This window comes from Carcharhinus amblyrhynchos, chromosome 24 (assembly GCF_965287045.1).
Source record: "Carcharhinus amblyrhynchos chromosome 24, sCarAmb.v2.hapA, whole genome shotgun sequence".
In the NCBI taxonomy this organism is placed as follows: Eukaryota; Metazoa; Chordata; class Chondrichthyes; order Carcharhiniformes; family Carcharhinidae; genus Carcharhinus; species Carcharhinus amblyrhynchos.
Window position 1 is genome coordinate 2432998 of NC_137347.1, and position 12354 is coordinate 2445351.

Consider the following 12354-nt stretch of genomic DNA (forward strand, 5'->3'; position numbering starts at 1 on the left):
GGACTCTGGCACCCGGGAAGCAACATACCATCCGTGAGTCTCTTGTGCTGCCTCTGACTGAGATTAAAGCTGATTGATTACTGGCTTGAGTCACTGTCTGTGTGGAGTTTGCACATTCTCCCTGTGTCTGTGTGGGTTTCCTCCGGGTGCTCCGGTTTCCTCCCACAGTCCAAAGATGTGTGGGTTAGGTTGATTGGCCATGCTAAATTAACCCTAGTTTTGAACGGATTATCAAGTAAATATGTGGGTTTACAGGGATAGGGTGGGATTGTTGTCGGTGCAGACTCAATGGGCCAAATGGCCTCCTTCTGTACTGCAGGAATTTTATGATTCTATGAAAAAGAAGAATAAAGAAAATAATGATTTGCAGGCAAAGTCCACAGTGAAAAGAATTCTTATTTCACGTGAGTCCAACAAGGCATTTTGGAGGACTGAAGGGCCTGTTTCCTATGCTGTATTGTTCTCTGTTCTATCCTTTTATGGAAGTCTGCAGGTTGAAAACCAATGCTGGATAATCCACTTTTCCGATGAAGTTGACTTCACACAAGAAGACGGACACACGGAGAAGAACCAGTCCTGTAGGCAATGGTACAGATGTTCCACTCGAGACAGGATGGATGGGCCATGCATTGTAACTGGTCAGAGTCCTTTTTTGTGTTGTTTCTTGCGTACAGTAAAATGGCAGCCTGGGTTTTGCAGTTCCACAACGCCCTGGGGGAAATTTTGAGTTCATGTTCGCCGTGAACAGCATCGTGGTCCAAGATACCAGGAAAGCCAGAAACACAATTCTCAGCCAGCGACGTAATGTGGGAATCTAATTTAAACATATTTTAACGTAATTAACAGGCTCCCCCATCATATGTCCCTCCCAGAATAATGAATTCCCTCGCTGCTGATGTGACGTCACACCAGTGAGGTTCACAACAGTTCAACAGTTGAGGGGCAAGAAAGGTAAGCTAGGCCCCAGGGAAGAGGGACATGCCCGGGTAACCTGGCTGTGTAAGGATGGCAGCGATGGGCCGTTTGAGGAGCTCGATCGGGAGGGGTGACCCCATGTGTCCAGGGCGGTTGACCCAGTGCCACTGGGGGCAGGTTCTCCTTTTCTGTGGTTGGGAGAGAGGGGGTTGTAGGGAAGCTCTCCCTTAATGCAGGTCAGGGCACCCTTTAAAAGATGGCCATTGTTCTGTGTCACAGACAGACATAGTTTCATCCATATTTAAAGGTCATTGTCCTGTTTTTAAAATTTAAGAAATTAGCCATGAGAATATATATATATTTTGTTGAAATATATCATGTGAGATCTTAATTCCCTGTTTTTATAGCTGCGTGTAAGGATGTGTTTTGTTGGAGCTGATATTTTGGTGCTTGTGTATATGTAAATAGGCATGACAAAGTTAATTTTCATTTACTTCACCCATCACTTTGGAATGATGCTCAAAATTTTGCCTTCTTAGTCATCCATTCTACCAACATCTCTATCACTGATTAAACATGTTAATAAATTGAGTTTTGCTATTATCGTATTCCCACATGGTCTGAGCTCATACGTATGTATGAGTGGTTTCACCTTATCTCACTCTCTGGGATGTTCTGGGAATCTGTGAAGTTTGACCAGTTCCTGACCTGTTTCATATTCAGGAGCTGCCTCTCCTTCTCCCCGCCCCTCTGCTCGGACCACACCTCCACTCAGCTCTGTGGAAGGAGTTGGGTTTATGAGTGCTTCGGGCTGGTCTGATCTTCCTCCAGGGTTCTCCAGCTGTTCGTCTCAGAGGCGTGTGGATTCAATTTTGCCTGGTCCGGCCTGAGTAACTCGACATGGCCAGCCGGAATGGTGCCTGGCCCCATCCTGGACTCCTCCAGCTCGCAGTCTTGCTGCAAGTCATCTGCTTGTGTTTAACTCAGGTAAGTTCAGGGAGACATCAGTTGAGAGCAAAGTGGTTTGGTGCAGAGTTTGGTTTGGCAGAATTATTTGTTTCATAAAGTACCTTTCAGTTTTTGGTTAATGGAATCTCTTTCATAAACTCTGTCGTTTGTTGACCTTTACTTACTTTCCGCTCTTTCCTTCATATCCATCCCTCCATGGACACTTTACGGTCAGTCACAGTAGGAGAAGACTTGACAGAAGCCTGAAGTGATCGCTAAGGGCCAGGCTCTATGTTTGGACTGTAAATTTATCTTAAACTAACAGGAGCAGGATCCATTAAGTTTCCCCAGCTGTTAAGAAATTCCTTCAGTGTCAGGAGAAAATTGAAATCTTACAGAAAATAATTCATCCTCCCAGTGTGAATTCCTTAAAGCTCCTTCACTAACTCTGCACTGGTTTAAGTGAAGAGTAGGTAGAATGCTGGATCAGATGAAATTGGTTTAGAAGTTATTGAATGTGTGTGCCTCAGCTGCAAGGATGTGGATGACTGGTAGCTCCAATACTAGATTACACTGTGAGCTGTGAAATTCTCAGCCTAGAGCACTGAGTGTCTGCTCACAGTGCTGGGCAGAGCCACTGCCACACATTTAGTTTAGGAATTGGTGCTACAATAAAACAAACTCAGCTAAAGTTCCTAATCACTGCCTGGAACCCATGCACAAGATAATGGGAAAGTCTCCTACTGTATATCAGAACATAGTAAAAAGTCTGACAACACCAGGTTTACCCAAAGTGTCAAACTAATTATTCTACACTGCTGTAGCTCTAATTGTTTATCAATTTAGAAAGTAATCCTTCTATAACATTTCATAAAGCATAATTGTCAATTTCTCTGCCCCACTCCTGAGCCATTTTCTGTTTGCAAAGCTATCAGTGTCATCTACTTTCTCCACTCTTTAATACTTTCTCTCTTTTACTCACCAGGGTCCAATAGGTGAACAGCGTGTAGTGGGTTCGCCAGGCCCAGCTGGGGTTCCTGGATCGGACGGGATAGATGTGAGTTTGGATATGTTTCCAGGAGGGGGTTTAGACAAAGAGCCACATTGTCCCAGGTGTCAGACTGCAATGACTGACGACAGAGGGAGCTGCTGTACCAGCTCACTCTACGTCTGACCGTCTCAGTGTTTTGGGAAAATTCATTTTCATTTTATCCATTAATATTTAATAAAAATCAACAAATTTAAGCAAATTCCATTTGCATTTTTTTTAGTACAATGCCTGGTTGAACAGAAAATCAAGTGGCAAACTCTGTCAACGACACAGTGGCACACTGCTGTCTCATAGTGCCAAGGACCCGGGTTCGATTCCCAGCTTGGGTCACTGTGGAATTTGCACATTCTCCCCGTGTCTGCGTGGGTTTCCTCTGGATGCTCCGGTTTCTTCCCACAGCCCAAAGATGTGCGTGTTAGACAGATTGGCCATGACAAATTGTTCGTTAGTGTCAGGGGGACTAGTTAGGGTAAATATATGGGGTTATGGGAATAAAGCCTGGGTAGGATCATTGTCGGTGCAGTCTCAATGGGCCAAATGGCCTCCTTCTGCACTGTAGGATTCTATGAACACTCTGGGAGGCAAGTGGTTCAGACAGTGAGATGGCGAGGGCTGTCATTGCAAAAGTTTGAGGGTTCCCACTTTAAACCACAAAGCATACAGATTAAAACCAGGAAAAGGGGCAACCTAGATATTCATAATTAATCTAATTAAGGCAAAATGAGTTGGATGGAGAAGATACAGTTGTTCAGTAGCTTTAGCAGGTGTCATTGCATTACAGTAATCAATAAAATACAAATCATTGCATTCAGGGATTCCTCAAAACCTGAACCTTGTTCACAGTTTAACTCGTTTGTAGTGTCTGGGTCTCAAAGTGACTGGTTAAAAAGTATCTTGAGAGTTTAACTGCAGTAAGGTGTAATTCCATGTTCGAGCTGGAAACATAAAGAGTTAGGAGAGTGTACAATGGAGAGAAGATTATACTTGAACTGATCCTAAAGCAAGGTTTTTTCTAAGGGTTCTCTTGATGTACTAACAGAATGTCTATCCTTTTTCCAGGGAGAGCGTGGACCCGCTGGGCTCCCTGGACCAGCAGTAAGTGACTCTCTTCAACTCATTTCAAATCTGTGTCTTCAACATTATTGGAGAAAGATTCTTTTATCATTTCCATTGCAAATTAACAAGAGTGTTAATTTTCACTGTATTTAGGGAGTAAAAGGTGTTCCTGGTGACCCTGGACCAGATGGACCTCAAGGTGATCCAGGATATGACGTGAGTACTTTCTGGAGAAGTGGCATTGCGATAGTTTTTAGTCAGATAGTTACTGTATTTATGAACGACTGCACTGCTTACTTCTCAGGACAGTTCAGAAGCTGTTAAGTATATTCTGCGGGTGAGTCTCTGTGACCCTCACTTTGCCTGTGAAAGCAGCCAGAGTCTAGAAAAGTGCTGGAGCAAGAGACATTCTCGGGATGAAAGAACCTGAGTTCTTGGATTACAAAATTTAATCTGATCTCTAACTACTCCAACCCTGAATTCAAGAACTTATTCTGCAAACATCCCAAAACTTGGGATAGACATCTGAACTGTGTACATCCCATGTACTAAAATCTGCATTGTGTATACTCCACACACTGAGAATGAGGATCTGCATTGTGTACACTCCATATACTGACAATGAACATCTACACTGTGTACACTCTATATCCTAAGAATGAGGATCTGCATTGTGTATACTCCACACACTGAGAATGAAGAACTGCATGGTGTATACTCCACAGACTGAGAATGAGGATCTGCATTGTGTATACTCCATAGACTGAGAATGAGGATCTGCATTGTATATACTCCATATACTGAGAATGAGGAGCTGAATTGTGTATATCCCATACACTGGGAATGAAGATCTGCGTTGTGTATACTCCACACACTGAGAATGAGGATCTGCATTGTGTATGCACAACATACTGAGAATGAGAATCTACATTGTGTATACTCCATATACTGAGAATGAGGATCTGCATTGTGTATGCACAACATACTGAGAATGAGAATCTACATTGTGTATACTCCATATACTGACAATGAGGATCTGCATTGTGTATGCACAACATACTGAGAATGAGAATCTACATTGTGTATACTCCATATACTGAGAATGAAGATCTGCATTGTGTATGCACAACATACTGAGAATGAGAATCTACATTGTGTATACTCCATATACTGAGAATGAAGATCTGCATTGTGTATGCACAACATACTGAGAATGAGAATCTACATTGTGTATACTCCATATACTGAGAATGAGGATCTGCACTGTGTGTAGTCCACAGACTGACAATGAGGATCTGCATTGTGTATGCACAACATACTGAGAATGAGGATCTACATTGTGTATACTCCATATACTGAGAATGAAGATCTGCATTGTGTATGCACAACATACTGAGAATGAGAATCTACATTGTGTATACTCCATATACTGAGAATGAAGATCTGCATTGTGTATGCACAACATACTGAGAATGAGAATCTACATTGTGTATACTCCATATACTGAGAATGAGGATCTGCATTGTGTATGCACAACATACTGAGAATGAGAATCTACATTGTGTATACTCCATATACTGAGAATGAAGATCTGCATTGTGTATGCACAACATACTGAGAATGAGAATCTACATTGTGTATACTCCACACACTGAGAATGAGGATCTGCATTGTGTATGCACAACATACTGAGAATGAGAATCTACATTGTGTATACTCCATATACTGAGAATGAAGATCTGCATTGTGTATGCACAACATACTGAGAATGAGAATCTACATTGTGTATACTCCATATACTGAGAATGAAGATCTGCATTGTGTGTAGTCCACAGACTGACAATGAGGATCTGCATTGTGTATGCACAACATACTGAGAATGAGGATCTACATTGTGTGTACTCCATATACTGAGAATGAAGATCTGCATTGTGTGTAGTCCACAGACTGACAGTGAGGAGCTGCACTGTGTATACTCCATAGACTGAGAATGAGAATGAGGATCTGCATTGTGTATACTCCACACACTGAGAATGAGGATTTGCATTGTGTATACTCCACACACTGACAATGAGGATGAGGGGCTGCATTGTGTATAGTCTACAAATGCTGGAGATCATTCTGGGAAATGACCTTCATCCTCCCCCCCACTCTCTGATTCCCGTCAATATCCAACAGCCAGATTGTCACTGAATATCTCATCTCATTTCGTGCAGAGAAGATGGACCTACCTCAATGTGATGGATGAAGTACTATTCCTATTCCAAATCAGGGGTCTTTCTTCTTTTGAATTTGGAATTCCACCTCTACATTTCATGTCAAGTAGAGGTGAACATTAGTCAGGATGCTAGTCCTGATGGGTTGTGTAATTACAGTTCACCAATCTCACTCTCATCCAGCTTGTCATATCTTGGAGTACAGCTAGTAATGTGAACACTTTGACAAAGGGCAAACCACCTGGTCCTGGGAATCTTTATTCTGCTGAATATAAACAATTAAGTGCAGTCTGCATTCTTAAACCTGAATGAATTCAAAGGAACACAATGATGTTTACTGTCCCAATCACTATGGGATTATTATAGAGTTTGACACAGTGGGTAAGAACGTGGAAAGTTGGATTCTTGAACTTTTCAGTCCAGGCTCTGAAACTACAAGTGGATTGATAGGCAGAATCCAAGAGTTGACCTGCAGGATTATGGGGAAAGAGTGGGGGATTGTGGATGAATTGGCAGCCTTTCCACAGTCATTGAAAGCAAGATGGACAGAATGGTCGTCTTCCATGCTGTATGATTCGGATGAAAGGGAAAATGATTGGTCAGCTTTGAGTCATCTTCATCATTGTGAATGTGATGTTGCTTCACCGAATGGCAGCGTATCACCAGAGCAACCAGTTTTGTTTCCATTGTCCAGTTATTTGGTATATTGCTGGCATTGGCAGAATGCTAGTTTTGGCACTGGTCCTCGTTCCAAGGAGAAGCTTAACCTTCAGTATGTTGATTGAAGGCCACATTGAAAGTTGAGGATGGGCAGTGGTGAATGAAGATATTTGTCTCCCGGCTGCTGTGGGAGGTTTGAATATATGAAAAATGATGAGTAGAAACAGCCTGTCCACACTGTTGTGAAATGTTACACATCACGACTCACTTCATAGCTTACCTGAATGAGACTGAGTTATTTCCTAAGAGAGATGAAAACACAATTAAAAACACAAATTAGTTGGGAGAAAAGAAACCTGGAAATCCCTCTCCGACTCCTAAAACAATGTAACCTCTAACTAATTTAAACTGTGACCCCTTTGATGAAAGGCCCCAGTACTGGACACCACCTGTTAAAAAGAGTGCGGGAGAAGATGACGTCAACAGAGACATATTAATGGGTGGGATTTTACAGGCTCGCTCGGGCGAAGCCAACAGAGAGTTACGTTCTGGGAATCTCGCCCTCCCCAATTCTGGGGTGGGTGAGATGGTAGAGTTTCAATGTTTAGGTGACCCCAAGGTTGACTGATGTAACTCCAATGATTGTAGGTTGGAGATAAGGGAATCTTGATTGAAGTCTCTGAGGATAAATGAACTGGGAATAGGATAAAGCATAATGAGTTTCAACACCAAAAATGTGAAGAAATGAGGAAGAGTGTTTTGCATGGCATATGTGAGACTGGAGAGATACAAAAATCCAGAGTAAATCTATTAAAAGGCAGGTAAAAAAAATAGTTTTTGTTTGTGAATGTTTCAGTAAAATGTAATAAATTCCAAGTGAAAAATAAACCAGACGACATTCTTCACTCACTCTGTAAGGATAGACTGGGGTCAGTGGCAATCTGTCAGGGTGAGCAGAATCTGACACTGTGACTCAACATTTCACATGTGCTGTTCCTAAGATTGAGACAGCAGTCACAAAAACTTTCAGTGCTCTGGGAGGAATCACAAAGAAACCTAAAAGTGAAGACAAAGAATGTAAGAGATTCCACTGCAGCAGAAAGATCTTGTGGTCTGGGCAATCCAGGAGGGAACCTGTTTTTTCAGCAGACTCACTCACTTATCTCAGAGAAGTGGTTCTGAGTTAATTTGGCAATTGTTATTTATATATTGAAGTCATTACCAGGAACAACTTTTTAGAATTGGCAGCTTCAACATTTCAATGATGCGACTTTTGTCGATAGTGACTCAGTGTGAACATAGCCAAGGCTAATAATACTGTATTTCTATAAGTAATCAAAGGGGAGTAGAGATACTGGGTAAGATGAAAATAAATAGAAAAGAGATGCTAAATAGTTTGGTGTCAGTCCAAGTTAACAAGGTCTAGAGGGGAATATGTCCTAGATTGTTGAGGAAAGCTGAGGGTGCAGGTAGAAGAATATTTGGCTGTAATCTTTCCATACTCCTTGGGTATGGGAGTGGAATCAGAGGCCTGGTGGACTGAAAATGTTATATTTGTTCAAAAAGGGGCAGAGTGATAAACCTGACAACTAAAGACCAATCCTGTTAGGGATTCGAGAACTTGCAGCTAGTATTGCTTTCATACAGCTGCTGCCCTTGTCCAGCTAGCTGGTTGCTGGTTGTGGCTTTGGAAAGTGCTGGCTTTAGACTGTTTAGGTTCTTACTGGCCAGCTTGTCATGCAGGGCTGTAAAACTTTACGGATGGGATTTTCCGGCGTCGCTTGCCCCAAAATGAGAAAAATGGGAAATCCCACCTGAGGTCATTGGACCATTCCAAAGGGCCCGCCCTTTACCCGCTCCGATTCCCATGGTGGGCAGGATGGTAAAATTCACCCCTATGACTCTAATCAATCTAATATCAGCTGTGGGAAAACTCAAGACCATTGTCAAGTCCAAATTAATTTTCACTTGGAGAAGCAGTGAGTAAATAAAGAAAAGGCAATTTGAAATTGTTAAAGGCAAATCATGTCTTCTAATCTGAGTTGAGTTCTTTGAGGAAATAGCAGAGAGGGCTGATGAGGTTAATGTAGTAGATGTATATGTAGAGGCATTTGACAAACAACTGCGTAAGTGGAATTATTCAAAAATATCTCTGAATTAAAGGCTTGGTGGAACTTGTGTAGGCAATTAGCTCAGGGTAGAAAAGCAGAGGGTGGTGATGAATGAATGATTTTCTGACTGGAGAGAAGTTTGCAATGGAAGCTCCAGAATCAGCATCCAGACCATTGTTGTTCTTGTTATATATAAATGACTTGGATTTGTGTATATGGGGAATACATATTCAAGCCTTATGCTTGATACAAAACCTGCCAGCCTAGTGAACAGATTTCAGGAGGATACAGATAATCCAATGAAATGGACAGACACATGGCAAATGAGACTTATAGTGGATAAGTGTGATATGCCAGGGGCAGAGCAATGTGCAGAGGTTGGATAATCTACATACTGTTACAAGAGCAGAAAGACCTCAGGGTGCACATTTAGACATTGTTGGTAGGCCAGTTCCGAAAGAAGATAGGAAGCTTGACTTTGTAAATAGAAAGATTGCTATGCCTTAGAAAACACTGGTTAGTTTTCAACAGGGAGACTGAGTCTAATTCTAGGCACCACACTTTAGGAAAAATGTTAAGGCCTTGAAGAGGATACAGAGATTTCCCAGGATGATATCAGGGATGAGGGACTTCAGTAATGTGGAGAGAAACTGGGATTGTTCACCTTAGAACAGAGAAGGTTCAGGGGAGATCAAGCACTGGGTTTTATTTCGAGAGGGACAGAATTGAAAAGTGGGAAGTTACGTTAAACTGGTATCAAACCGTGGTTAGACGATAAGAGTACTGTGTGCAGCTCTGGTCTCCATATTATAAAATGGATACAGAGGCATTGGAGAAAGCACAGAGAAAATCTACAAGGATGATATCAGAAATAACTGGACATAGTTAGCAGAAGAGGGTTTTCTCTTAAAAAAGAGAGATCTTTCTAATCCTGAAAGGTTTTGATTCAGTGGAAACAGAGATAATGTTTGCTCTTGTGGGAATAGCATAACTAGAGGCCATCAATGTAAGATAGTCACCAAGACGCCCAATAGGACCCTCAGAAGAAACTTCTTTACCCAAAGAGTGATCAGAATGTGGGACTCACTACCACAGGGAGTGGATGAAGTGAGCAATTTTCACCCGAGTACCTGGGTTTGAATGGATCCTACCCAAGTCACTTCAGCAACTTATTAACCAGAATTGTCAAATTAAACAATTGGTCAAAATTTTGGTTGTTTCTGGAACACTGGGTTTGACAGTGAAGAATCCAGTAGTAGACTCCTGAAACTTGGAGTTGGGATGGGGTCTCCAGGAATTTGTCTCCTATTCACTAATTGTGGAATAGTGCCAAAAGATCATTGAACATTGAAGAGACCTCATCTGAAATACTTCCATCTAATTACTATCAATAGAACTGAAGAAGGCAATGCTGAGTGCAGTAAGATTCAGGTATATCATTTTTCAAATCATGTTTCTCTGTTTAAGATACACGCTCCTTGAGAGTGCAGGAAAACAGGTCATAATCCAGTACTGATTATCCTATATTTCAGTTAACACAGATGGGAAATACAAAGGTGGATAATGAGGGAAGTGGAAACATTGGACTAGAGAAATGGGAATAATGTCACACTGGGAGAAATGGGGATAATGTCACACTGGGGGAAATGGGGGTAATGTCACACTGGGGGAAATGGGGATAATGTCACACTGGGGGAAATGGGAATAATGTCACACTGGGAGAAATGGGAATAATGTCACACTGGGAGAAATGGGAATATTGTCACACTGGGAGAAATGGGAATAATGTCACACTGGGAGAAATGGGGATAATGTCACACTGGGAGAAATGGGGATAATGTCACACTGGGGGAAATGGGGGTAATGTCACACTGGGGGAAATGGGAATAATGTCACACTGGGAGAAATGGGAATAATGTCACACTGGGAGAAATGGGGATAATGTCACACTGGGGGAAATGGGGATAATGTCACACTGGGGGAAATGGGAATAATGTCACACTGGGAGAAATGGGGATAATGTCACACTGGGAGAAATGGGAATAATGTCACACTGGGAGAAATGGGGATAATGTCACACTGGGGGAAATGGGGATAATGTCACACTGGGAGAAATGGGAATAATGTCACACTGGGGGAAATGGGGATAATGTCACACTGGGAGAAATGGGAATAATGTCACACTGGGAGAAATGGGGATAATGTCACACTGGGAGAAATGGGAATAATGTCACACTGGGAGAAATGGGAATAATGTCACACTGGGAGAAATGGGGATAATGTCACACTGGGAGAAATGGGAATAATGTCACACTGGGAGAAATGGGGATAATGTCACACTGGGAGAAATGGGAATAATGTCACACTGGGAGAAATGGGGATAATGTCACACTGGGGGAAATGGGAATAATGTCACACTGGGAGAAATGGGGATAATGTCACACTGGGGGAAATGGGGATAATGTCACACTGGGAGAAATGGGGATAATGTCACACTGGGAGAAATGGGAGTAATGTCACATTGGGGGAAAAGGGGATAACGTCACACTGGGAGAAATAGGGATAATGTCACACTGGGAGAAATAGGGATAATGTGACACTGGGAGAAATAGGGATAATGTCACACTGGAAGAAATAGGGATAATGTCACATTGGGAGAAATAGGGATAATATCACATTGGGAGAAATAGGGATAATGTGACACTAGGAGAAATAGGGATAATGTCACACTGGGAGAAATAGGGATAATGTGACACTGGGAGAAATAGGGATAATGTCACACTGGGAGAAATGGGAATAATGTCACACTGGGAGAAATGGGAATGTCACACTTGAAAAGAAAATACAAAAGCAAATATCTGGAATAAATACATCAATACTAGAACTGCTGAGCAGGTCTGGCGGAATCGCTGGGAAGAGAATGTTCCAGGTTGACGACCTTTCATCAGAATTGGAAATAGTTTGAGATGTAACCCATTTTAGCCAGGCAGGGATTTTTTTTAGGTGGATGTCCTTTTATTGAATCAGGCAGCAGAAGACATTCTGTGATTGCTTTTGTGATGTTAGAGTTCAATACAAGTACAAGTTCAGCAGGTAATAGGGAAGGCAAATTGAATGTTGGCCTTTATTTCAAAGGGAATGGAGTATAAAGATAGGGAAAAGTATTGTTGAAACTATACAAGATGCTAGTTATGCCACAGCTGGATTATTGTGAACAGTTTTGGTCCCCTTATCTAAGGAAAGATATACTGGCAGTGGAAGCAGTTCAGAGAAGGTTCACTCAGTTGATCTTGAATATGGAAGGATTTTCTTATGAGGAGAGCCTGAGTAGGTTGGGCCTGTGCTCATTGAAGTTTAGAGGAATGAGAGGCGACCTTATTGAGACAGATAGAATTCT

The 12354-nt window shown here is 42.0% G+C and overlaps 1 protein-coding gene across 1 annotated transcript in view; it reads left to right on the plus strand.

The window, feature by feature from the left end:
• Positions 1 to 1748: 1748 nt before the first annotated feature.
• Positions 1749 to 12354, plus strand: part of LOC145357699 (uncharacterized) — a 116394-nt gene continuing 105788 nt past the window's right edge. Inside the window, exons 1-4 of the mRNA XM_080211124.1 lie at positions 1749 to 1902; positions 2849 to 2920; positions 3974 to 4009; positions 4124 to 4186. Coding sequence (XP_080067250.1) covers positions 1816 to 1902; positions 2849 to 2920; positions 3974 to 4009; positions 4124 to 4186 — 258 coding nt within the window. The 5' untranslated portion in view covers positions 1749 to 1815. The remainder of the gene's footprint in view (positions 1903 to 2848; positions 2921 to 3973; positions 4010 to 4123; positions 4187 to 12354) is intronic.